The 27,390-nt window shown below is 53.4% G+C and overlaps 1 protein-coding gene and 1 long non-coding RNA gene across 4 annotated transcripts in view; both read right to left on the reverse strand.

The window, feature by feature from the left end:
- ZNF362 (zinc finger protein 362) overlaps positions 1-15,677 on the reverse strand; it is a 39,890-nt gene extending 24,213 nt beyond the window's left edge. The window contains exons 1-2 of one of the 3 annotated variants that reach the window (XM_019429838.2): positions 15,554-15,677; positions 1,547-1,672 (exon numbers count right to left, since the gene is read on the reverse strand). In XM_019429838.2, the coding sequence (XP_019285383.1) occupies positions 1,547-1,584 (38 nt within the window). In that variant the 5' untranslated portion in view covers positions 1,585-1,672; positions 15,554-15,677. Of the gene's footprint in view, positions 1-624; positions 698-1,546; positions 1,673-15,553 lie in introns of those variants that run through there. The other 2 variants (XM_019429840.2, XM_019429839.2) reach the window with 2 other exon arrangements.
- A 9,609-nt stretch (positions 15,678-25,286) lies between these two features.
- LOC109255244 (uncharacterized) lies at positions 25,287-26,969 on the reverse strand. The gene is made up of 3 exons (XR_002075147.2): positions 26,899-26,969; positions 25,919-26,026; positions 25,287-25,483 (listed from the first exon to the last, which is right to left on the reverse strand). It is a non-coding gene; the product is annotated as an uncharacterized LOC109255244 (long non-coding RNA).
- Between the last annotated feature and the right edge of the window lie 421 nt (positions 26,970-27,390).

Consider the following 27,390-nt stretch of genomic DNA (forward strand, 5'->3'; position numbering starts at 1 on the left):
GTGACCCCTCAAGCGTCTACCAAAGAGAAGTCTCACCTGAGACCGGCTACATGCCACCGAGGACCTTCACGTGGTCCAGGCTGACCTTTCATGGCCTCACGCTGCCTCAGCCCTCTGTGAAGCTCTGTGTGCTGTGACCCTGGGCTCCTCATCTCAGCGTCTCTCACAGCTCCCACCCGCAGGCCAGGCTTTTCTCTCCCGCCCACCTCGTCCCTGGGTGGCCCATCCACTCTAGGATTTGAAAACCCAGCCAAGCCCCAAGTCTGCACCCCCAGACCAAGCCTGCCTCTGGAGCTCCGGGCCCACCTTCCAACTACCTCCCTTTTGCTGTCTCGTGGGCTGAGAGACTTGGTCTTCCCCTAGGACGTGTACCCCCGTAGCCATCCCCGACCACCCAGATGCTCCTGCCACAGACACACACGGGTCCCCAACACGTCCCTGCCCTCCCCTCCCAGCTCAGATCCACCACAAGCCGCATCCACGGGACTGCATTTCCAAATTCTCCCTCAAATCCACCCACTCCTCTCCCCGAGTCCTAGCTACGATCACCTCACCTGGACCAGGGAACAGCCTGCTTTGTTTAGAGCCCAATGTACCTGGATTCAAATCTCGGCTCCAACTCACCAGCTGTGTGATCTTGGGCAAAGCACTTGCTCCTGCCCCTCAAGTGAGGGATGAGCAGCCCAGAGCCAGGGACCTGACCCAGGATGGAAAAAAGGATCAGGGAGGACTTCCCAGTGGAGGTGATGCCTGCTTTGGGTCTTAAAGGGTAAGTGGGAGTTAGCCAGGCAACAAAGGAGTGGGGAGCATTCCTGGCGGAAGCAGCAGCCTGGGCACACCCCCAGAGGTGAGAAGCAGGAGCGCTGTGTGAGGAGAGCTGAGCATTCCAGCGAGGACTGGGAGAGGGGGGAGGAGGCTGGAGCAGCAGTCAGGACCTGACCTAGACGGTCGATTCCTGAATCCTAGGCCTGGAGTCTGGACTCGGAGCAGTGGGTGACGGGGCAGAATCTGTGGTCTAGAGAGACCCCTCTGACCGCTGCGTGCGGAAGGGACTGGAGAGGCCAGGAGAGGGGCAGCAGGAGGACACCCGTCAGGAGGCCCCTGGAGAATGGAATGGAAGTGAGAGGCATGGGCCGAGCTGGGCCAGGGAGGAGAGTGACCGAGGAGGCCTGGCTATTTGGTTGGAGCTGGAGGCCAAGGAAGCATGCAGGTCGCCCCCCACCACGTGGCCCAGGAGGCCCTCCGGACACCCACGCAGACAAACATGGTCACAGGAACATGCAGACAGCACCAAACTCGGACACACATGACAGACACAGACCTGTAGTCCCACACACGGACAGATGGGGACACAGAGCAGGAACCCACAGCTGCCAAGACAGGTGGGTGCTGTTACAGGAAGGGGAGTGCACACGGCCCCCAGGGGAGATCCAGGGGGAGGCAGTGAAGGCACTTGAAGTTGGGATGAACACAATTCCTTAATCCCCGCCCGCAAAGAACAAACCCCTCATTGACAGATTTCAACCTGGAGTCACAGGTTCCTTACCTAGAGTGTCCTTTCCCACTTGGTGAACTTCTACTCATCCTTCAAGACCCAGCTCAAGTGTTCCCTCTTCTACGGAGCTTTCCCTGAACCCCCAGTCAGTCACTTCCTCTGTGTTCCCAACAGCACCTTGTATATGGGAATAACAATAACAATAACAATAATAATAAAATGGCAGCTACTATTGATTTCAACACCTACTACGTGCCAGGCACTGTGCTGAGTGTGTCATATGCATCATGGCACTGAATCTTCCCAATGATCCTGTGAGATGTGCATTTAACAGAAGAGGAAACTGCAGCTCAGAGAGGTTGACCAACCTCCCCAAAGTCACACAGCTAGCAAGTAATGGAGTTAGGACACCACCCAGGTCTGGTCCAGCACTCCAGCGCCGATTGGTATGCTTATCTGTTTCCCTGGGTGACTTTCCTGCCAGACCACGAGCTCTTCACAGGTATAACTAGTGCTCATTCATCTTTGCCATTCCAGCACCTAGCCCAGAGTGGTCTCAGAAACTCTTTGTAGAATGAAAAAACACAATAATATTGACTACCTTTTCTTGAGCACTTACAGTGGGCCAGGAACTGTGTCAGGGCATTTTTACAGCCATTATTTTACTGGGGCAATAGACCCATGATACAGATGAGGAAACTGAAGTCCAGAGAGGTTAAGTAACTTGCCTCAGGTCACAGAGCCAAGTCTAGATTTAAAACCAGATCTGTCCATGACCGTTTCCCAGGAAGGTGGCCCCTGAGGCCAGCCTTGTAAGCTCCACAAAGGGGCACTGAAGAAGGGGTACACCAGGTGGCTGGGGTGGTCCAGGTACAGACAAACAGACACAATGCAGACAGGCAGCCCAGGGTGGCATGTGACTAGCCTTGCCCACTGCAGGACAGCAGGGTGCGGTTAAACAACCCTGTCCCACCCCCATCCCCAAACCATCCCACAGGCATCAAAAACTGAGATCTGCCCAGACCCCATGGCCACAGAGGAACGAGCTCCCAACAAAGCAAATGGGAGAGAGCAGGACCCAAAACGGTCCGGACACTATGATTACAAGGAGGCAAAAATAAAAACCTGCGTCAGAAAAAGCAAGCTGCAGGGAACCACACCCAGAGGGAGGGCTGGGAGAGGTGGCTGGAGCTGATCTGGTTTTTGTCTTTGTTTCTCTGATTTCCAGAGTCTCCGTAATGCCGTTCAGTTGCTTTTATAATGAAAACAATAAATTTATTCTCAAAGAAAAGACAGAAAACTGTTGGCAGCTCAAGGCAGAGGGGGAAGAGACAGAGGGTCTGGAGGCACGGAGGGGCAGGGGTGGGATCAGGGTCAGCTGGTGGTAGGCACTCAACTGACCACTGCGTGCCAGGCCCTGCACCGCCCCGTCCTCCAGGAAGGCATGACCTGGTTGGCAGCGGTGGATGTCAGCAAGGGCTACCCAGCAGAGGTAACATTCGCTGTGCACTGTGAGGCTGCTTTTAGGATTCTGCAGGGTAGGGAAAGAAGGTCTCCAGCACCTTCTCTGCCCGGGGCCAGGCCCTCTGCGGCTACTGCAAGAGTCCCTTCACTGGTTTCCCCACCTCTACCCACACCCCCCATTCCACTCTCCTTCTGCAGTCGCTGTGAGATTTCTAAAAGACAAAAGCAAATCACAATATTCACCTCCTTAGAACCTTCCATAGCTCCCTACTTCCCTCCAGACAAGGTCTGGATTCCTGGGGCCTTGTTTGTCTGGTCCCTGCTGACTCTGTGGCCTCAATGGCCACCTTATACTCTGCCCAGCCAGAGAGAGATCCCCTAGTGCTCCACTTCCCTTCTTACTTCCTCACCATCAGTCAGGCTGCCCCCTCTCCCTGGAACCGTCTGACCTCCCCACTTCACTAGCTAACTGCAGATTATCCTCAAGCTCCAGCTTATGGACCACTTCCTCCTGAAAGCCTTCCAAAACTGCTCTACCTCTATCACCTCCTGGGCTGTGTTGGGAGCCTCTCCTCTGTTCCCTTTGTGCCCTACACATCTATCATCAGAGCACACATCCCTGTATTTTCTGTCTGTGTTCTTGTCCATCTCTGCTGTTGGACATGCTCTCTGTCAGGGCAGAATCATGGCTGGGTAACTTACCTTTTAAGCCCTAAGAGTACCTGATAAGTGTTTGAATGAATGAATGAATTAATGGATGCTCAATGTGGAGGCAACTGAGTGTTATGGCCTAGATAGAGGGAAGTCCCCTCCCCTCCCCTGGCACTAAACTCTGTTCCCTGTTTCCTATATCTAAGCCCTATCTTCCTAATTGGTCTGAGAAGGGGCTATGTGTGCTCTGTAAAGGCTAGCAGACCAAAAAGGATGTGAACAGCTAATAAACAAAGAATAGTTCTGCTTCCCTGGCAGTGAAAATGAAATGAGGTTCACCTCTTAAAATAGCAAAGAGAAATAAGAAAATGATAATACACTATGCTGGTGAGGGTATGATGAAATTGGCACTTCTATGCGTTATTGGTGGGAGTGCAAATTGGAACATTTCTAAAAACAGTCTGGCAATAACGTGACAAGAGCTCAAAAAAATGTTCAGACTTCCTGGCCTAGTGATCCCATTCTTGGTCATCTGTCCCTAGAAAATAACCCAAATATAGACAAAGGTTTATGTACAAAGCTGTTTGCTTCAGTGGTTTGGTTTTTTTTTTTTTTTTTTTTTACCATATTGAAAAACTGAAAACAGCCAAAATTTTAAACAATGGGAGGATGGCTCTGTAAATCATGTTTCACAGTGACATAGTCTACAACCATTAATAACGGCCAGTGTTTACCGGCATTGTAATGACTCATTTAACTCTCATATCAACCTTACAAGGAACTGAGGCACTGAGAGATTAGGTAACTTGCCCAAAGTCAAGCGTGTATGGTTTGAACCCAGAAAGTCAGGCTCCAAAGCCCACGCTTTCCACCCCAACACTGGATCTGTTAGAAAGGACTGGAACCCCACTGCACTCATGCAGCACTCGTGATACATTTGTCAGGGGGATGGGGTAGGGGAGCAGATTTTCTAAATTGTACGGACGGACGGAGCAATGATATCCATATAAAAACCAGGTACTGAGAGGAGGGAAGGAAAAGCCAGAATGCTAACAGTGACGGTGCTTCCGGCTTGGGGTGAGAGCAGAAATGGCAGGTTTGGACTTACCTCATTTCCCTATTCTGACTTTTCTGCAGGGTAGTTACGTGACTTTTTAAAAGGAATATTAATAAAACTATAGGTTCAGCAAGCTTAGGCTAAGCAACACAGCCCAACCCCTGCCCACAGCTCCACTAGGATTCTGGCCTCAGGCCCTGCGGGTTTACCCAGGAGGAGAGAAGGGCTAGGAGAGGGCCAGGGGCTTGCTCAAGGTCCCACAGTGAGCCTCCAGCCACACCCCAGACCCCAGTCAGGACACAGAGTCAGGAAGGGGCTCCCCGTCCTGGGTGGAGGCTTCGGAGGGGAGGCCCAGGCCAAAGCCTGCCCAGGTCACTAACTCCTGCTTGAAATCTCTCTCGGGTTCCCATCACTTTTGAGGTATGGTTCAAAATCCCCAGCACAGAGGCCTTTGCCAGTGAGGCTCTGCAGGCCATATGCATCCCAACAGGTACATCCCCATGGCCTCCCTCCTTCCAGCCCCACAACACCACCTGCAGTTCCCCCAAAACAAGTTGCTCTTTCATGCCACCGTGCCTTTGCACAGCCTGTGTCCTTCCATCATCCAGCGAAAGCCGTGCCAGGTGCCCATCAACCACCAGTCAGCTCAGGCGTCACAGCCCTAGGGAAGCCTTCCTGCTCACCAGCCCCCCCCCCCCCCACAGCTGTATTTGCAGCCTCTCCCCTGAGCTCCCACAGCCTCCTGGGCCTCCTCCACCACAGCACTGATCCCACTAAGCTAGAATTGCCTGGTTCCTTGTCCACCCAGTCCCCGGCGTAGCTGTGAACTCCCTGAGATCAGAGCTTGGGTCTGGTTCTTAGTTACAACCCCACACCCCAACTTGGCCCCACAGCTCACCTGGCTCTTCTTTCAGGTCTCAGCTAAAGGTCACTTTCAAACTCTCCCTAGCAGAAAGTAGATTACCCTGTTATCCATACCCACAGCCCCCTGCATTCTCTGCCATCTCTCTATCAAGCCTCTGGAAACTCCCTCCAGTCGTGACTCGAAAGGACAGGGCCACCAATGCAGCCCCAGAGCCAAGTGCTGGCCACACAGTAAGTGCTCAGGTGCCTAGTTCATGCTAGGTGCTCAATAAACGTGCACTAAGAGAGAAGGGCTGTGCCTGAGAGAGGAGGGGTCTGTCCACGTGGGCTTTGAAGACTGAGGGCTTTGCCAAGAGAGCCAGTGGGTAGAGGAAGAGCATTCCAAGCAGAGGGGCGGTGTGCGCAAAGACATGGAAAACTGGCTAGCTTCCCAGGGTAGCTAAGCGTTCTCAAACCTGCTCCCTGCCCCAGAGTGGCAACAAGCTGATGCTGGGGCTCAGGTGAGCTATGGGGTGGGGGCGCTCCTGGGAAGATGCGTTCATCCCATTGAGGGATGCACGAAGATCTCATGAAGGCGGGACTTACTAAAGGAGGAAAGCAGAGAGGTCAAGAGAAGCCAGGGAAGGGCAGGCCAAGGAGTAAGAAGTACACATGCAAAGGCCCAGAGGCAGGAATGCACAAAGCATCACGTTTGGTCTGGCGTGGGTATGGTGCAGGAATTTGCAGAGGAAGAAGGGAAAGGTGTCTGGGGCTGTTCATAAAGGGCCACAGTTCCAGGCTGAAGTGCTTGGATAAAAGGCCATGGGGAGCCATGGAAGGTCTCTGAGCAGGGGAAGGCCACGGTCAGGGTTTTCAGTGGACAGGTTATTATGGGGCCAGAAGGATGGTCTGGGAGGGACAAGCAGATGGTCTAGGAGAGAGAAGCTGAAGTTTGCCATCTTCCCAGCTTGAGACCCCCATGCGCTCCAAGTTGGCCTCTCACGACCCCTCTGCCCTCCATGTGCCCCCACTCCATGCAGCCCAGAGTGCTGAGCCCCAGCTGCTGGGTCCCACCCTGCCTCCAAGAGCCAGGCCAGCCTAGGGAGCTCGTGCCTGGGAACTTCCTGTGGGGACCGAGGCTCCCGAGGGTCCTGGATCCAATTAGGCTGGGTTTCCACAGCCCCGCAGGGCTGGAAGGGCAGTTTTCACTGAGGGAGGGACCGATCCGCAGAGAGAGAGGCTGCTATCTGTGCCCTGGTCAGTGGTAGCTGGGACACTGCCCTTCCCCTCGCAGTCCCTCCCACTCCCTGCCCCACCCGCTCTCCAGTACCAGCCACCCAAAGATACCCAGGGCAGTTATACTGTCTGGGAGCCTCGGTGCCCTCATTTACAGAACGGGCCAGGTTCCCCTTCTCAGGCAAGAGAACCTGAGGTTCTCTTTCATGCCACTGTGCCTTTGCACAGCCTGTGTCCTTCCATCTGGGGCCATCACCCAGCTGGAGCCCTGCCAGGTTCCCATCAACCACCAGTCAGCTCAAGTGTCATGGCCCTGGGGAAGCCTTCCTGCTCACCGCCCGGCTGTATTTGCAGCCTCTCCCCTGAGTTCCCACAGCCTCCTGGGCCTCCTCCACCACAGCACTGATCCCACTAAGCTAGAATTGCCTGGTTCCTTGTCCACCCAGTCCCTGGCATAGCTGTGAGCTCCTGAGGTTAGTTACCCTTCTGCTGGCTTAGAATACATGCCCTTCTCTGCTTCCATCTCCCCTGGGGACTCCCAGCTCCCATCCCCACGGAACTCCTTCTGCCGGCATGAAATGACAAGAAGAAGAAGTAACTGAGCCTGTGTTCCATGCCAGGCACTGTCAGACAGTTGACAAGCATTTCTCTCAGGCTCCGAACGACCCTGTGAAGTAGATGCTGTGAGCATTTCGAAACACGACACACATTCAGAAAGATGCTAAGAACATAGACGAACAACTAAATGACTACTTAGAAAACACACACCCCGGGCACCCAACAGGCCCCGACCCCATGTCCCTTCTCCCATCCCCTGAGGGCCCCGCCCTCCTGGCTTCTACCCCAATCTCTTCCTTGTTTGGAGTCAAGAATGGGGCTCCGGCCCAGTCACACAGCTGATGAGGGCAGAGGGAGCTTGAACCCACTGCCGCCAGCTTGCTGTGTGACCTTTATAAAACAGAGTTTCAACGAAATCACAGTCTGGGTTCCTGGATCCTCTGAGGGACAAATGGCAACTCAGGGGCTAAAAGCAGTTTCTGTACAAAACAGCCCGGGTCAAAACCCCAGCTCAGGCCCTTGAGATTGTTACCAAACTGAGGATGACAATGGTATGTCCACAGGGCTGTCGCTGTCATTTGGAGTTCGTAGGTACCCAGTCTTGAGAATGGTGCCTGGTGCAGTAAGGGCTCTGTAAGCCTTAGCTATTGTTGTTCTGTTAGGTTCTCTAAGGCGTAAGGGAGCCCTTCCCAACATTCCAAAGACCCACATGGAAATCTGACCAACCAAGGAGGTGAACTGGGCTGCGGTGGGGGGAGTACAGCAGCTCAGGCAGGCTTTTAGGACCCCCAGGGGCTGCTCCGCCGACTGCTGGAGAGCCAAGTCTGGGATTAACTCCAAACGGGAGAGCCGAATGCTGAACCCCCCAGGCTCTGGCCTGGTCCCCAGGAGCTTTCTAGACGGGTCCTAGAGGTCCCAGGCTGGGAAGCCCTGGCAGGTGGTCACAGCCTGTTCTCATGCTATGCCTCAGGATCCCCGGGGGGGGGGGGGGGGGGGGGGGAGGGGGGGGGGCAGGCAGCCTGTGGGGCAGGTCAGACAAAGCACAGGCCTGGGGTAGAGGCCGGCAAAGAGAGTGGGCCCTAAGCAGGGCAAGTCAGCAGAGGGTTGGCTGGTCAGAGAAGGGTGGGGAGGGCCCAGGCTAGACGCCTGGAGAGGGGCAAACAGGCCGGGGAAGACCTACTACAGGCCCTGCCACACCAGGCCCACCTTGCCCTTGCCCTTTACGCCCTCCCTTTATATCACCCCCAAGGGATGGTCTTGGGGCCATCACCTTCTCCATGTTCCTTGATTTCCCACTTCATGGTCTTTGCCCAGGCCATTCTCTGGCCAGAATGCCCTTTACCTGGAACACTTCAGCACTCCCTCCCAGAAGCACCTCTGCCCTGCATACACCACAGTAAACCTAAAACCAAGAAGTTACAGAGAAGCATAGCTTCCCAGAGAAGTATTTCCTTCCTAGCATTTGCCAAAATCTGTAATCAATCACCATCCGTGTGCTCTTCGGTGTAATGTGGGTCTCCCCCGCGAGGGCAGGGACCACATCGACGCTCCTCACCTCTACCTGCAGCAGCGTCTAGCACACAGCCTGGGATATAGTAAATGCTCAAGAAATACCACTGAACCAAGGGGAGAAGCTGAGCTGCCGGCTCCACCGCCCCAAGCCGATCCAGGCAGGGCATGGGTCCACACGCCAGTGCGAGGGTACACCTGAAGGCTCGTGCGCAAGGCCCAGGATGTGAGGCTATGCCTTCGTGGGTGGAAACGAGTGTGTGCCTGCAAGATGTACCTACATGTAAGACACGCGCGTGCCCAAGTATGCCCGTGTGCAGATGATGAAGCTGGTGTGGGAACGCACATGAGGGACAAGCTTGCAGCTACGCATCGTTTCCTGGGAGGGTATAGGCGGGGGTGGTAACCCTGTGAGTGGCGGGAGTGCATGTGTGTGTGTGATGTGTGTGTACCGTGTGTGTGGATGTGCACTCCAGCAGACGTGCCTCCTGAACTGCTGGCTCCTGCAGGCCCGGTTCGGGGTATGTCTGGTGGTGTTTCTGAAATAGCAGGGGAGCAGCCCAAGTTGGCAAAACCGGGCAGGCGGAACACGTCAGAAACGGTAGCGAGGGGCGCCTGGGTGGCTCAGTCGGTTCAGCGTCTGACTCTTGATTTCGGCTCAGGTCGTGACCTCACGGTTGGGAGATCGAACCCCACATCGGGCTCCACACTAAGCATGGGGCCAGCTTGGGTTGGGATTCTCTCTCTCCCCCTCTCTCTGCCCCTCCCTCTCCCTCTCTCAAAATAAATAAATAAACTTAAGAAAAAAAAAAGGGATGGTAGTGAAATGGTTGATGGTGTGATTACGTATGAATGTGCATGTTTAAGTGTATCTGGGGGTGTGCCCACCCCAGCCAGGTACCCTCCCCCTCATCAAAGAACCTGAAATGGCTAGTCTGTCCCCTCAAGGAGCATGAAACCTTTGCCCAAAGCTCAGAGAAGGACCCAGATGGTGGGGGCCCATCTCCCCCAGCTGTATCCTATAGCTATATGGATGAAGCAGGGACAAGCCAGGACACTTTGGGCCCCAGAAGCAAATCCCTTGGCGTTCCCTACACACCTTATCCACTGAAGACACCACTTGGTCCCCTCCCCAAATCCTACCCAGTCTCCAAAGCCCGGCCCCAGCCGCAGGTTCCAGGAAGCCATGCCCACCTCTTCAATCCCACCCAAGTGCCAGGCGAGGCACCGGGCCCCTTATGGGGCCTGTACATCCAGGAATGTGACCCCTTTATGGATGTAAAGAGACGGGCACTAAAGAGGGAGCAGCTTCCCCAACAAGCACTGTTCCTGCCCTTAAACCCCAAGCCACATACTGTGGCAGCCTGTTGGCACCTGGGGAGCAGAAAGCGTGCCACGCAAAGCATTGTAAGGTGTGTGTGGCCTTGGACAAGCCCTACCTACTCCTCTCCCTTCCTGCTTTATTCCCCCAGTGGACAGGGTGAGGTTTGCCTGGGTAATCTGTGAGGCCTACCTCTCTCCAGTTAGTGCATGACTTTAGATCTCAAATGATTCTCAAGGAATTGGGTACATAAACATCATCAGAGGGAGACTTTCTTGGGGCTACGTGGAGAGAGAACTGTCCTCTTTCCCCGAGTACACCAGGCCTGTCCGATACCCTGGGCAGGTGCCTAGCACAGTGCTCCAGGCACAGGAGGAACTCGGGACCCATGCTTTGTACACACTCATTCTTTCACTCGCCCGTACATTCAGCACCGTGCACCAAAGCTGTCTGCCCTTCAAGGAGCTCACAACTCAGTGGGGAGAAAAAGGCTGCCAAAGTCATGAAATCACAAGGTCAAAAGCACTGGGACTCCGTAACGCTAACATCACCACCCAGTTGTTATTCACAGGGGAAGCGCAGCACTTTATACTTTGTAGAGAAAATCTTTCTGGCAAGGACAATTTGTCTGACAAGAAGAGGCTGGGGGCGACCCACCACTCCAGCTGAGATCAGAGGCCCTTTTGTCAAGGATGTGGGAGGGGATTATTGCTCTGTGCAGGGGCGGGGAGTGTCGGGTGAGGCTGGACTTCCCTTCAATAGCTGTAGGATTCTAAGGAGTCCCAGAGTACTGGGTTCAAATCCTGAAATGCCCCCACCAAGGTCTGTGGACTCGGGCAAGTTACCTAGTCTCTCTGTGCCTCGATTTCCTCATCTGTAAAATGGGGGTGACGACAATGAGAATTTAATACGTTAACACTTATAAACTCTCGGGGAACGTGGCCTGATCCAAAGGAAGTACTCTGCACGGTTAAATAAGTAAGGCAGAGAAAGTCCTTTTTCTAAGATTCTAAATCCCAGATCAGAGCACACGAAGACTCCAAGTGTCAAAGGTTCTGAGATTGGAAGAGACGGAGATTCTCAGATCCCATGATTTAATCACCTCGTTATTTCCTAACAACAGCCGGGAGCCTCCCGGGGGAGAAGAGGACAGAGCTCAGTGTCACTTCATCTCCCAGGCGCTGCTCTACACGCAGGGCCACTGCCACACCTGGGCTCCTGGCATTTCTTCACCTCCACTAAAGCCCCAGCCACACCGTGCTGGAAACACCTGCCGACTCGCCTGCGAGGGGCTGAAGCATGTTCAGCAGTGTAGACAGGCAAGAAGTGCAAATGAAGAATAAATGAGAAAGCTTCAGATACTGATAAGGGCCACAAGAGAAAGTGGAAAGGTGCTGACGTGACAGAGTGGGAAGCTATTCCAGAGCAAGTGGTCAGGGGAGCCCCTCGGAGGAGGTGACATCTGAGCAGAAACCTGTGAGACAAGAAGGTGCTGGCCATGCAAACATTTGGGAGGGTTCTAGGTGGAGGATAGGCAAAGGCCCTGCCAACAACCTGTAAATTCAAGGTGCAGAAAGAAGCTGGTGTGGCGGAGGTGGTGGGCCTGGGGAGGGGGTGTGCAGGGGGGCCGAGGGGCTCCAGGCAGGCCCAGACCACGAAGGGCCTTGTAGGCTCACAAAGAACTTCGGATTTTTGTTCTTTGAAATGCCCTGGAAACGCTGGAAGAATTTCAGCAGGGGCACGACAAGCCAGGGCAGGGTGTTCAGGGTCCCCATCTCATTTCGCTCATTTTGACGACATCATGATGGGTTTCAAAATCAAGGCGGGCTTAGGTTGGTGATCAGCAATCCTTACCATCCAGGTCGCGTACACTGAGTTCCTACAACATAGCCTGGCCAGGGCTTGGAGACAGCCCAGACACTCTTGTCATCACTCCCCCAAACCCACAAGAGATTCACAGTGTACCTCATTTTAAGGATGAAGAAACTGAGATTGAAAAAGGGGAAGAATGTGTCCAAAGTGACACAAGCCATGTACCACCCTGTGCAAACTGTAAAGTCTGATTCACAAATGGGACTTGGTCCCAGGACCTGGATCCACCATCATGATGGTCTGTGGAACTAAAACCATTGATATTTTTAAGGCTCCTCTTCACCAAAAGACCTTCCCTGTGACACACGTAGGCACCCACGAATACTGCCCTATGTTCCACGTACCTGAAGTCTCATACCTCTTCCCCATTGGCTTCAGAGCCCGGGAAGACTGTACTTGTACCTCACGTGGCCATCCAACCTGTGGTGGGTAAGCTGGGGACTGGATGGATGGAAGGATGGAGGGATGGACTACCGAAATGGCCAACCACTAAACTCACAAATGGATAATGAAAAGAATAAAGGGATGATCTAGAAAGCCAATGAACAAATAAACACTGAGAGTAGTGGAAGGAAGGAAGGAAGGAAGGAAGGAAGGAAGGAAGGAAGGAAGGAAAGAAGGGAGGGAGGGAGGGAGGGCTGGCTTTGCTTTACAGAAAGGCAGGGCAAGGAAGTATCTGCCCAGGAAAGGGCAGGCCAGGCTAGCTTCAGACCCAGTCCACACCTCACCCACACACAGCTTCCTTTCCATCTGGGGCCATCTTGCCTCCATTCCCCAAGCCTGAAAATAGCCTATTTCTCAGCCCCTGGACAAACCCACGTCTCTGGTGAGGTGTTGGCCATTACAGTACCCACTACCCCATCAGCAATCACCAGCAGCAGCAATCACTGCTTCCCAGGGCCCAGTGGAGCCTAGCAGAGGGTAGAGTGGTTCACTCTCCCTCTGTGTGTCTCATAGAGGAAGGGAGACAGGAGACCAGGGTTCTGGTCCTAGCTGGGACCCAAACTGCTGGGTGACTTCAAGCCACTGGCTTCCCCTCTCTGAGACCAGGTGACCTCTCGGGGCCTTTTCAGCTCTGACATTCTATAGGGTTGGGGCCTCCAGATTTTTACACAGTCGCTGGGTCAGCAGAAGAATTTGAGAGACCAAACACTAGAAGGTAGGGGAAAGTCTTATCTACAAGCACCAAAGTCCACCTAGAGGCCTGGACAAGGAGTCTGGAGGCTTGTTTAAGCCCTCATCTGCCACTGCTTAACATCTCCAAGCCTCAGTTTCCTAAATTTTGAAATGGGGTTAAATATCCCCACCTCGACAATTTCAACCCAGGTGAGTTTCGGGGAGAGCCTGATGTGGTAACAACCATGTACCACACTATGCAAACTGTAAAGTTCCATTCATAAACCAGGGTTACCATGGTCGGTTAGCGGGCAGTGAAGGGTGACGTGCTGTCCTACTCCAGTTCAGTACTGTCCAAAATGATTCTTCCAGCAGTCAGGGCCTCCACAGAGAACAGTGGAGAGGGCCCAGAAGTGGGAGCCTAGACATCTGGGTCCTATCTCAGCTCTCCTAACTGGCAGTGTGACTTTGGGCAAGTCACTGCCCCACTCTGAACCTCAGTTTCTTCATCTGAAAAACACCTAGCTTGGGACCCTCTGGCCCAGGCATGCCAAGTTCTGCAGCCCTGAACCCCTAACCACCACCCCCCATCCCACCCCGCCTTCAATCCCTGACTCTGCCCTCAGGGAGCTCACATTGTCATGTGGAGACAAGATACAAACCAGAAGTTGAGAACTAGAGGGGTCTCCCCTCCTGGAGATGCTGGGACAGGGGCTAGAAAAAGGCTCAAGGTCCTTCCTGAACAAACTTTCCCAAAGAGGGAAAGACCAGGCCCAACCTGCCCTGGAGCCTTGGACAGCGCCTGGGCCTGGCCTTCAGACCCTCCTGTAGCCTTCAAAGCCAGCAGGCTCTGACCTGTCCAGCAAGATACTTCAATAACTTTGCCCAAGTCCAAACTGCCTCCCAGAGAGGTGCCTTCAGAGTGTGGACAGAAGTAGCAATAAAGGGTAGGAGGACCACCAGGGAGAGGCTCAGACTAGCAAACCAGTGCCCCCCACACACCGACCAGCCCTCTCCTGCCCCTCCCCTCAGATAAAACCCACTGGGGCCCCCCCTAGCCTGAACCCTGACAAAAGCCCACCACCCCGGGGGGTATGTGTCACCAGATGCCACCTCCAGAGGCCAGGAGGCCCACCAGATCAAAGAAGGGGCTCTCTAACTGCCAACCACCAAACACCAAACACACTGCCGGAGGCTCCAGAAGCCACCCCAGCGCCGGGGGCATGATTCCTGCCTACAAGGGGGCCCCCTGGCCACCCATGAAGGAGACACCCCCACATCCCCACACACACTGCTCCAAGGCAAGACAGGGGAGAGCAGGATTATTTCCTCATGCCAGGGGTCTGAGTTGGAAACCGTGGGCCCATTCAGAGCCCCTATTGCCATATTTGCCAAATCTGTGGATATAGTTCCTTACAATGCCATTTTTATAGAGCCTCTTCCAAAAAGACATTTCCTGGTCCCCCCAAGTCCCCATCACCAACCCTCCACGTGCCCCCCGCAGCTCTGAGGAAACCGGCAGTTAACTTTTTCCCAAAAATCCTGCAAAGGCGGCTGCCTGGGAGGGGGGGGAGGGGGGGAGAAATGGGCCGCGAGATCCTTTCGCGGCATTTCACCGCCTTCCGAAAAAAAAAAAAAAAAAAAAAAAAAAAGGCTAAAAAAAAAAAAAGAAGAAAACTTTCGGAGTTAACTTTAAATTCCCAGCCCTCCCCCCCAAATCGCCCAGCGGCTTCCTTTTTTTTTTCCTTTAAAGTGCAATTGCATTGTGTCTCACCTCCCCGAAAGGCTCGCGGCTCTCGCCAAAGAAAAGGAAAAAAAGCCAACCCTTCGGGTGCCCCCTCTGCTTCCAGCCGCCTCTCCCACATTCTCAGACAGTTTTATTAAAATTTTCAGACAAAAGAAAAACAAAAATGGCAGCCTGGCTTATTTTTAAAACAGGACAGGGACGCCATATTCTGCAGATCTGCAAAAAAGGGGAGAAATCCGGCACTGGCCGCTCCACCGGGCCGGCTGCAAAGTGCGCGAACCGCGCCGTTTGCAATCCGTTTATTTGCATTAAGCCCCATGAATCATTGTTTACCGGAGAATTGCAGCAGGTTTGAATAGCCCGGCTTAAGAAAACACACACACACACACACACACACACACGCACACACACACACACACACGCACACGCACACACTCGGAGAGCAGACCCAGACACGCCGCCGGAGACACTTCCTACCCGCGCGCCGCCGCCGCCGCCGCTCCGGGCCGGGCCCGAGGCGCAGGCGGCCCCGGGCCCTTGGAGCGCCCCGGCCCGCGCTGACAGCGCCCGCGCCCGGCCCGCGCCCCAGCCCGCAACTCGGCGCAACTTTCCCGCGGGCGGGCGCTCGGGCGGGCGCCCGCCGCCGCCGGGCCCGCTCCCCGCGCGCCCCGGGCCCGCACGGACCTGGCTGTGCTGGCGGCGGCTCCGGGACGCGGCCGCAGCCCCGCGCCCGGCGGCCCTCGCAGGGCCGGGCTGGGGCTCCGGCTCCGGGCTCCGGCTCGGGCTCCGGCTCGGTGCGGAGCCGCGCGCAAACCTTCCGGGTCGCCTGCTGTTCACTTCTGGGTTCTGCAAGCGCCGAGGCGGCGGCGGCGGCGGCGGCGGCGGGAGGCTGGGTCTGCAGCGCCGCGCGGCCCCCCGTGCGCTCGGCGAGCCCCCGCGCCAGGCGCCCGGCTCCGGGGGGGCCGCGTCGGGCCCCCGCCTCTCCGGCTGCGCAGCCCGTCCGGCCCCGGGGGCTCCCGCGAGTGGGCAGCGCCGGGCGCGGGCGACGGCGCGCGAGGGGAGGGGGCCGGGCGGGGGGCGGGGGCGGGCCGCACGCTGGGGGCCCCGCTCGGGCCCCGGGGCCTCGTCTCGCGCTCGCCGCCGCTGCCGCCGCCGCCGCCGCCTGGCAAAGTTGCGCCGCGCCCCCCGCCCGCGCCGCGCCCGAGGCAGAGCCACAAAGGAACTCCTCGCCCCCCTCCGCCCGCCAGAGCCGAGCGGGGAGGGCACCGGCGCCGGGCCCTAGGCCAGCCCCTTCCCCAGCGCGGGGGCTCCCGGGGCCCCGGCGGCCGCGGCCATTGTCCCGCCCAGGCCGGGCCGCCGCCTCGCCGCCCCCTCCCGGGTGATGGCGGGCTGGGGACCCGGGCCCGGCGGGGCCAGGCTGCCCCTGGGGGTCTCCTGCGCAGACGGCAGGCCGGAGGGGACCCCCGGAATGGGTCCCCACGGCTGGTAACCAACGACGGTGCTCAAAATCCAGGCTAAGATTTTTTTTTTTTTTTTAAGAGGCGGACATGGGGATGGGGGCAGAAGTTTGTACTGGCCGGGCCACCCCTCCTTCTTTAGGTTCCGGCCCTCCCTGGCCCTAGGCCCGAGCCCCCAAGGGGTGGGGCCGCCTGAGGCTGTCAGCGGTTCTTCTCGCAAAGTCTGTCAGAGGTGGCACCGGCTGTCCCCCAGCTCCAGACCTTCGAGCCATCTGTGTGTGACTCCTCCTCCCGCCTCACCCTCCCCAGCCAATCAGTCACCAAGTCCTTCGGATTCGGCCTCCCGGGCTGTGTCAGCTTCCAAACTTCACTTCTACCTGAGGAGGCGGCCAGTCCCTGGGTCCTTTCACCGACTCAGACTTCTGTGACACTCAAAGCCACCCAGCCTCTAGGCCAAGAGGAATCAAGGCTGGCCCTGTCCTCAGGGAGCTCCCAGTCCCCAGGGAAGGACACACACACACACACACACACACACACACACACACACAATCACCTGCCAGTTGTTTAGTTGTTTGCTGGTCCTCCTGGAAGCATTCCCAGTTGGGTGAATAGTGACTGAGGATCCACCATTCCACGCTTTCCTGGTTGGCTGGAAACACAGCCATGAACAAGTTGGACAAAGTTCCTGTCCCCATGGGGAGTTCAGTCTTGTACAGGGTGTCAAGGCTGTGAGCAACTAGAGGACCGGGCCTATGTAGGCCATTTGTTTCCAAGCCCCAAGCCCCAAGCACAGTGCCGCACAGAGGAGGGCACTGAACAATGTGGCAGGAATTAGTTGGAATTATAAAGCCCAAGGAGGGGGCAGGGAGGGGAGGAGTGGAGATGACACAGAGGAGGCCACTCTTCCTCAGCAAGGGGGAGGTCTTCTGAAATTAGATATAGGGTGAACCAGGTGGGGAAGAAGGAAGGACCTTCCAGTGTCCAGGAAAATGGGGGCGATAAAAGTATCAACTCATTGCTGAGAAGCTCAGTGCGATAATAATTAATAAATGGAAAAGGATCTCTCATGCAGAAGAATTCAAAATAGTTTATGGAGATATTCAAGGAGGGGGAGCAAACCCTAGGCTCCTAAGGTGTAGGCTGCAAATCGTGACTTCCTTCCAAAGTGCACGGTATGGAAAGGGAGGTGAAAGGAGTAACTTCACATTGGGGAAACCTGACAGCTACTACCATAGCCAGGTGATCAAGGCCAACACCAACAGCCACAAACCATGTTTTCAGTAAGTCACTTGATATGGCATGATAAAAGTGACACTTTATGTCTATGGTCTTCCAATAACCTATATAACGCCAGTCTTGTCATGACAAAAAACATGAGACCAACTCAAGTAGTAGAACGTCCTAAAAAATGCCTGACAGGGGCGCCTGGGTGGCTCAGTCGGTTAAGCGTCCCACCTCGGCTCAGGTCATGATCTCATGGTTTGTGAGTTCGAGCCCCACATGGGGCTCTGCGCTGACAGCTCAGAGCCTGGAGCCTGCTTCGGATTCTGTGTTTCCCTCTCTCTCTGCCCCTCCCCCACTCATACTCTGTCTCTCTCTCTCCCTGAAAATAAATAAACATTCAAAAAATAAAAAATAAATGATTAATTAAAAATGTTAAAAAATAAAATTAAAAAATGCCTAACTGATACTCCTCAAAACTGTCAAGGTCATCAAAAACAAAGTGAGTCTGAGAACCTGTTACTGAGAACCTGTTAGGCCCAGAGGAACCTAGAGACATACAGTTAAATACCCTGTGGTCTTGGAACAGAAAAAAAGACATTAGGTAAAAACTGAGGAAATCTTAATAAACTATGGATTTTAGTTAATAATAATGTATCAGTAAAAGCATTCATCAGTATTTGTAACAAGATATGATAAACACAGTAACATAAGATGTTAAAAATAGGGAAAACTGGGTGGGGGATATATGGGAACTCTATAGTACTTTCTCAATTTTTCTATAAATCTAAAACTGTTCCAATAAAGTATAGTGCTAATAAGAAAAAGAAATTCCTAAAAAAGTGTACTAACCCACATTGTTGTTAATGCCGTTGTTCAATGAAATGATGGTTGGTGAAGCACCTAACACATTCTAAGGGCCCAACAAATGTTATTATGTTGCTATTATCACCATCATTGTCATTCTAGGCACCTGGAATAGCACGTGCAAAGGCACTGGAGTTTAGGGTGAAGAGAGAGATGGGGGACAGAATCCTGAAGGCTTTGATTGCTGAGTTGTGGTCTTTATAAGGGATTTATGTCCAGAGAGTACCATAATCTGGTCCATCTCTGCCTCACCAGCCTCCTGTCTAACTACCTGGAAAGCTATGCTCCAGCCAGCCAAAGTGGGCTGCCATCTTGGTCCTGGTCATCTCCCTTCCGAGGCCTTTGCACATGCTGTTCCCTCTGCCTGGGACCTTTGGTCCTTTTCTCCCCATGTCTTCAGTCTCTGGCAAACACCCACTTGTCAAAGCTCAGCTCAAACATCACTTCCTCTCTGAAGTTTTCTATTTATTTTGAGAAAGAGAAAGAGGGCAAGAGTGAAAGTGGGGCAGAGAGAGAATCCCGAGCAGGCTCTGCCACTGAGCAGGGCTCGAACCCATGAACCGGTGAGCTCGTGACCTGAGCCCAAATCAAGAGTCAGACACTCAACCCACTGAGCCACCGGGCGCCCCTCTGTGAAGCTGTTCTAGATCGTCTGCACATGGAAAGAGGCACTTTCCACTGGTTCCCAAGAGCACCATGGTCGTCTGGCCACACTGCTGGCAAAGCACTTATCATGATGCATTAGAATAAATGTTTGCTGAATGGATGGGCAAATGATGGGGTGGACTGCAAGCCCACTCTCATCCTCTCCAATTCTTCAAGCCCTCCTCATTCTCTTCCAGGAAGCCCTCCACCGTGGCCCTCTTCTTTAACTTTTACAGTTTAGCCCCTGATTATATTCTAACTACTGTGCGCATAAGTAGCTGTCCCTGGCATGAGAATAAATTCTTTGAGGAGGAAACCATGTCTTCCATGTTCTGTTTTTTCACTCATTCACGCATTCAACAAGTATTTACAAAGCACCTCTTCTATGTCACAGTTAGGGTCCCAGGCACTGGAGAGGCAGTGCATAAGGTCCAGGCCCGGCTCTGATAGAGCATCAGTTAGGATTATTAATTAGCCAAGATAAGCCAGATTACACTGCATTGCCAAAGACCTCTGGAACCTTAGTGACATAAGAGTGGTTTCTTTTTCTCTTGTGCCACATGCCTATCCTGGATCCTCTGCTCTAGCGCTTTGGAGACCTAGGCGGACGAGTCCCCGCCATCTTGAAGCTGCACCCATGGAAAGAAACATACGACCGATTTAGTTACCATGGCAGGAGACTACAGACTGGGGAATCGTGCGCCATATTCCTCCGCTTCAGCCCGGAAGGGACACACACACACACACACACACACACACACACACACACACCAGCCACCTCTCCTCACGCCCCATTGGCCAAGACTCATCACGTGGTCCAGCCCAAGTGCAAGGGAGGCTGGGAAGTGCGTCCCTCTGGAAGGAGAAGAGGAGCGGGCTTTAATTTAGGGAGACAGATTGTAACAGGTAGTTACGCAGATAATTATTTGTCTCCTAAGAGCTGCAAAAGAGAGATTTGGGGTGTCTGGGGAGTGGATAAGAGATCAGGGAGAGCTTCTCAGAGGAAGGGACGTTTAAGTCGAGACCAGGGAAGAGATGGGAGAAGAGCGTTTCTGGTGAAGAGAAGAACTATGTGTGGAGGTTCTGGGGCCCGGAGGAGCTGGCCCTGCTGAAGGGCCACAAAGGACAACGGAGCAGCAGTGACTGAGGGGGACTGCAAAATGACCCTGGGGCTCCCTGGCAGGGATTTAGCTTGAGAACAATAGGAAATCGTGAGGAGGCAGGCGTTAGGCAGAGAAGTGATGTGATCGCATTTCGCATTTCGTTTTAAAAGGTCCATGTGCCTGCTGGGGAAAGAATGGACTGGAATGGGCAAGGCAGAAAACCAGGGAGGCCAGTAGGGAGACTTTCAGAGTCTCCCAGATGAACAGTGGTGGTGGCTTTAGCAGAGATGGAAAGAAGTGGACAATATGTGGGACGTATTAAGGACTTGGTGACGGATGTGGGGGGTTGCAAAGCAGCAGGTATCCAGGCAACCCTCAGACCCTGCGACTCCTGTCATGCTGAGCACAAGGCTGGCTTCCCAACATTACATCCCCAGCTTGCTCACAGTGAGACCTCAATACTATGAGATTTCCATCTTCCTGTCCTTACCCTCCATGCTAGCCAGCAGCCCCCTCCTCCTTCAAACGGGCTGTACCTCCCATCAGAACTAAACCAATCTTGGGGCACCCGGGCAGCTCAGTCGATTAAGTGCCTGACTTGGGCTCAGGTCATGATCTCCCGGTTTGTGAGTTTGAGCCCCCCGTCAGGCTCTGTGCTGACAGCCCAGAGCCAGCTTCAGATTCTGTGTCTCCCTCTCTCCCTGGCCCTCGCCCACTCACATTCTGTCTTGCTCTCAAAAATAAATAAACATTAAAAAAGAAGGAGAAGAACTAAACCAATCTCAAGCGTCAACACAAGCACTTACTAATCGGACGCCACAGGAGCCCCTGGGAGGGAGGCTGGCAGGGATGTTATCTCCCATTTCACAGGAGGGGAAACTGAAGCCCAAAGAAGGAAAATGGTCGGCTAAGTTTTGGGGTCAGGCCTGCAGCTGATGCCCTCCAACCCCCGGTCCAGAGCACCTGGTTCACAGTGGGCGCTACGTGGTGTTAGCTGAGAGACTGAGAGTAGGCATGCGAGCTCTCTGCCCATTCACCCTCTTCACCTTTGTTCGTTTTGCTCCCTTCAAGGGGGCTGTGGAGTTTAAGATGATAGATTAGGTTTAAGAGTCCAGTAAGAGCTGGGTTGAACCCTGGCTTGTCACTTATCAGCTGTTAATTGCAGGCAAATTTCTTCCTCTCTCTGAGCCTCAGTGTTGTCCTGTGCAAACTGAGAGTGCTGACGCCTACTTCACAGGGCAAGTACCCATGAGATCATGGGTGAGGCCGTGGCAATGCAGCTACCTGAACTTCAGGGACCCACCCCCCTCCACCCCTCTGCGGGGAAAAATCTTCCCTGAGAACACCAGCCCACGCTCCCCCACACTTCCCCACCCCCAACAGGAACTTCTCAAGCCCTTCAGTTTGTACCATCCAAGTTATAACCCGGAGAAGGGTCATTTAAATCCCAAACTGGCCACTCTGCCTTCTTAAAGTGGTGGCACAACTCATACTGGGGTGAAGCCACATCTCTCTGTACTCTCCTTTCCGTTTTCTGCTTGTTTGTTTGTTTTGCTTTTTGGGTTTTGGGTTTTTTTGTTTTTTTGTGTTTTTTTTTTTGTTTTTTTTGCTTTTTTGGCGGGGGAGAAGGGGAGGAAAAACTTCTGCTTCCTCTGGAAAGACTCTGAGTATTTGGCCTCTGTTAGCAGAGATATTAATGGAGGTTAGGCTACACCAAGGCTGTCTGGGAGCTGAGCAGGAGATGGAGACCTAAACTGCTCTACATGATGAAATGACAGGGATTATGGCCCCCAAATGTCACATGGTCTGGCCCCTCAAAAAGCCTCCATCCTTAACCAGGACTACTTTTCCCCTCGGCCACTGTGCTCCAGCCATGCAGGCCTCCTGTGGGCTCATGGAAGGCATGCTGATTCCTATTGTCACACAGCCTTTGCAGTACCCTCCTCTTGGCATGTGCTCCCTGCCTGACCATACCCACCATGTCCCCAATCACCTGGTGAACACCTACTCACCTAACACACCATGGCTCATAGCCACATGCTGAGGGGAGCCTTCCGTTATTTTCAGGATGCCCTCATAGCTCCACGGACTCAGCGGTTTTTGTACACTTGCCCCAGCTGTGATTCTGCATTCAGATTTCTAATCCCATGATTTGACATCACACGATGAACTGGGTACTCAATACATATTTGTTGATTCATTCATCCAATAAAAAATAAATGAGGGGGGTTGAGTTTTTGAAGGTGAGGAGGCTCTGAAAATGAACAAGCTGAAATAGGTGAGCATTGTCCTGAGATGTGGGGACGATTGGTGAAATGGGTGAGCCAGCGGAGAGGGGTGACAGTGAATAGTCGACTGCAGAACTTGTCGAAACAGAAATATTACTCAGTTTTCTGCCCTTTGCGTTGCCATGACACCGCCCCCCCCCCCCCACCACGGTTTCCTCCAACCTTCAGGAAAATGAGCTGCATGCTGGATGTTTGGTTGGCACTGGGGTGCCCAGATTGTCCCCGAGCTGAGAGGAAAAACAAGCAGAGGAGAGAACGCAAGGGCACTGGGAGTAGAAAGCAGGAGCTGTAAGTGATCAGGACTTCATAAGTCACTGGAACTTGAAGAAATCTTGGGGATTCCACACGATGTGAGGGAGGAAATTCTAGCAAATTTTTGTTTAAATCTCAAAGGACTCAAAATCTGGGCTTTAAACACAGAAAATGTTGTGACTGATTAGCAATGTCCATCATGAGCAGTGACAGCTAAGTACATAGACCAGCCTCATGCTGGGGCCCCCAGGTCTACCATTTAGCTTAGTGTTTGCTCAGCCAGAGCGCCAAGACTATGTCTTACCTGTTGTGTCTCTACCATTAGTAGTGAAATGGGGCTTGTAGGATGGGGGGAGAGGATGGGGGAGGAGAGGGGTACAGCAGAGCCAGAAACAAGTCTGAGCCCCAACCAGGCAGGGCAAGACACGTGGATCCAGGTCATGACTCTGGTAAATCCCTCGATGAACTGGGGCAAGCCACCTTGCAATGCTGGGCCTCAATTTCTTCCATTGCAAAGTAGGTCAGTGGAACTTGTGGCAAGTTGTAGGTGAAAGTCATGACTGCTTTCAGATCAGGCACACGGGGTTCAAATACTCCCACTAGCTGTAGGACCTAAAGGCATCTCGGTCTTCTCATTTATAAAAAGGAGGGTAAGAATCCTTAATTCACAGGACACTGTGTCAGGCTTAGAAATTGTATACATTACCATTTACCAAACATTTATTATAAGTGAGGCATCTTGCTGGGCTTTTTATGGGCATGATCTCACTTGGGGAAGGCACAGTGCCCAGGACCTGGCCAGTTCTCAGGGAGCGTTAATTCCCCATTTCCTATAGGATCTAAGGAGTTTGTGGGTATGGAAGGGCTGTATTATCCACAAATCACCTTCAGAAGGTGATGGCAGTAACTATTTACAGCCCTTCCCCCCAACTGCTCCAATCCTCCAGTGATGGGCTGTCACAGAAGATCTGGACCCAGTTGTCTTTTATGACTGGCCCGAGGGCTGCCAGAAGAAAAGGGCAAAAGTGCCATAATGAAAGGGCAGACAATTACCTTCCCTTATAATTACCATTTGCAGTAATTAAATAATAATAGCCTTTTGTAGGCCCTGAGAACTCAAAGCAGCCCACATGGATAACATCTGGTTCTCTTCTCTTCTGCCAGGAATTGTGTGCCCACAGGGACAGGATGGGGAAATTGAGGCAAAGAAAGAAATAAAGCGAGCCATCATCCTATGCCGTACACCAATCAGGATGTCGGAGTCATGAAAAGATCTTTAAAGAAGTGACTCAGACTGGCAGACAGCTGGGGGCCTGTGTTTGGGGTCCCGGCTCCAATGCTCACAAGCTGTGTGGCTGTGACTGGTTCACTTACCCTCTCTGGGCTTCGTTTTTCCCATATGTAAAATGAGATGGAACCAACACTTGACCAATAAGTCTGTTGTTCTAGGCTTTATTCTATTCATGTATAATACTAAGGAATTCTTTTGCCACTGGGTTGCAAGAGCTAGAAATCCATCTCAGGGTAGCACATAAGCAGAAAAAGGTTACTGGCTCACAGAATCCAAGCCATGCAAGAAGCAGAGGTCTTGGGAACAAGTGAACCAGGGTCAAGGACACTTCAGGCCTCCCTCCTCTCTGCCTCCCTCATATACCAACTTTATTCTTTCTCCACTTTTCTGCCGAGCGCACCAACAGCTATACTAACCTGAGGTTTAGAGCTTCAGCCGCCTAATGGACTCTGCTCTCATTGGCCCTGCTTGAGTCAGGTGACCACCCTGGGGCCAATCAGCTGCAGCTAGTAGGGCAGCGTCTATAACACCCCTGGCGACTGATAGGGATGGAGTGAGAAGGGCGCCCACAAGAGGTAGGGGGCACTGGGCAGGCGAAATAATAATTATTCACTAAAGCGAAATTCTTGCCCAGGGCCTGTAGAAAAGCGAAAGAGAAGTGTCACAAAACCAGAGCAATGGTATAAATCACCAGGAATACAGAAATACTGAGAGGCTTGCCTGGGAGGGGGCAGGGGAAAGCTGTAGAGGCTTCAGACAAGAGCTCGCTGATCTGTATACCCAGTCCTATTTGGGCACCATTCTGTATGCTTCAGCAACGAGGGGAGATGCGGTCTCCAGGCTTCTCAATGGCCTGGGGGAAATACTCCATGAGTGCCCCCCGTCGGTGGCACTCGGTGCCTCCGTCCTTCGTAGGGGGAATGCTGCAACTCTTATTCTAACCAGGTGGTTCCAGTGAGGACTGGACGTCAACGTGACCCAAGCCAGGCCAATCAGAATTCTTCTTCCCGCCTTGGGCACCTAAGGCAATGGTCTCAGAAGAGACCGTCCAAGAGAATAGAAATCTCCTGCTGAGAGGGGCAGAGTCCAGGGAAGAAGGCCCTAGGCAGCATCCCCATGCCTCCACCCAGCCCCCCATGCCTCCACCCACCCCCCAGAGTGCAGCCTAACTCCAAGTCCCCCTACCTTGGCTTGGCTGTGATGAGCCAGTCGAATTCCCCTTGGGCAGGTGTGCTGGTTTTCTAGGGCTGCTGTTAACAAGGTAACACAGCACAAGAACTTAGAACAGCAGGAGTTTATTCTTTCACAGGTCTGGAGGCCAGAAGTCTCAAATCAAGATCCACACTGCCTCCTCAGGTTCTACAGAGAAATCCCTCTTTGCCTCTTCCAGCTTCTGGCGGCTCCAGGAATCCCTAGGTTTGTGGCTGCATCCATTCCCCCTTTGCCTTTGTCTCCACATGGCCTTCTCCATCTGTCGCTTATAGGGTCACCTGTCATTGGATTTAGAGTCAACCCCCATACCCCACAGTGATCTCATCTCAAGATCCTTAACTTGATTACACCTGCAAAGATCCTTTTTCCGAATCAGGTCACATTCATAGGTTCTGGGGGTTAGGACACAGGGGTTACCATTTAACCCTCTATGGCGTGCTCTGCCTTGTGTCCTTGTAACCCACAGAACCCTCACTCATATGTGCCTTGGCATTAGGCATGGATTGATACCCCGCCCCTTCCTCCCCCCACCCCGTTTTTCCGGTTCTGGACTCAGAACATTTGAAAAACTAATTCTACCTCCTTTAGGGGAATGTGATCCTTTTCTGAGCCTCAGGGTTTGTTTCTTACCTATAAACATGGGGCTAATACAATATATCCACAGAGTTATTGAGTGGATTAAATGAAATGGCCCACAGAAGACCCAGTCTCACCATTTATACTCTCCATCCAGCTGGTCTCCTGAGCCCTGGTGGCGGACAGAGAACCCAGGTCCTTGCAGAGGAGTAACCACATGACGCCTCGTTCATTCATCAGGTTCCCTAGACCCGACAAAAGCAAACTTCTGCAGAGCTGAGGGCTAGTGCCTCCTTCCAAGTCTGTTGGCCCCAGAGAAGGACAGGAATCCGAAGGCTGACAAAATGAGGTTCGCAGTCACATAGGAAAATCCCAGAGATCAAGAAAACACAATATTGGTAGCTGCTCCCCACCCAGTCCTCCTCCACCCTGAGTGCCAGGTCCCACACTCAGTTGCCCTTGACCTCACTTCAATCCTCAGTACAACCTATGTGGCAGCTCTCGGGATCCCCATTTTACAAACCAAGTTGCTGAGGCTCAGGGAGATGTGGCAGGCCCAGGTGAGCAAGTGAACGGTGGGGCCCGGTGGGGCCCCACATGCTGCACCTGTGTGCACCACGTTGCCTCAGCAAAGCTCTCCCCCTGAGTGTCTCCTCCCCACGAGCAGTAACATCGAGGCCCTTAGAAGCCCAGCGAGACGACCTTCTGAACGTCCCTCCTCCTTCAGACTTTGTCTCATTCACAGTTGTACGCTCAGTGGCTACAATAGTGCCTGGCACAGAGCTGGCACTCCATAAATATTTGTTGAAGAAAATAATGTGGGTAGAGAGGGCATTCCTGCGGTTAGTGCCTCAGGGAAGGGATAACAGGACAACACAGGTAACAAAACCCTAGGCCCTGACATTAGACATATGACTTAAGAGAACATTTGATAATCCCTGAGAGGGCAAAAGACACCCCTTCCCGCCCACCCTTTCCTACCCTGGAGATAGGAAAGGCGGAAGGAGAATCAGAGGGGAGGGAGAAACAAAGCTTAGAATGTTCAAGAGCCCCAGAGAAGGGAGCCCCAGATGGGTCTTGGGATCTGGAAACGGAGGCCCACGGGCACCCCATATACCTGGTGCTCTGCACACACAGACGAGGAGGAAATGCCTGCAGCTTTGTCCAGGCAGGGAGTGGAGCAGGCTGGGAGGGGCTGAGGCGACGGGGGGACCTGGGGCAGGGCGGGGTGGGGTGCTGGGAGGCCAGCCTTCCTGAGGCTGGGAGCTTACAGGAGCACAGAGGTCTCCCATGTGCTACCCCGGCTGGAGTTCATGACCCCGGGGTCCCATCCAGCTGGCAAAGTCTGCAAAATGAGATAATGTTTGTAAAAGCACTTTGCAAATCAGATACCGCAGATCGTTTACCAGCTCCACTTCTCAATCCATCCCCACCACCTTCTAATCAGTGGGAAGCCTTGATTCTGACCATGGATTGATTTTCAACCCTGGTTTTCAATGTCTTAATGAATTTTTGTCTTTTTCTGAGTCTTCATAGGTACGATCGTGGGTGTGCCTCTAGCTGCTTGCTGGATCCGATTTTAAAAGTTTGTCCTTATCCTATTTAACTT

This window comes from Panthera pardus, unplaced genomic scaffold, assembly GCF_024362965.1.
Source record: "Panthera pardus isolate Hobbes unplaced genomic scaffold, ASM2436296v1 HiC_scaffold_11, whole genome shotgun sequence".
In the NCBI taxonomy this organism is placed as follows: Eukaryota; Metazoa; Chordata; class Mammalia; order Carnivora; family Felidae; genus Panthera; species Panthera pardus.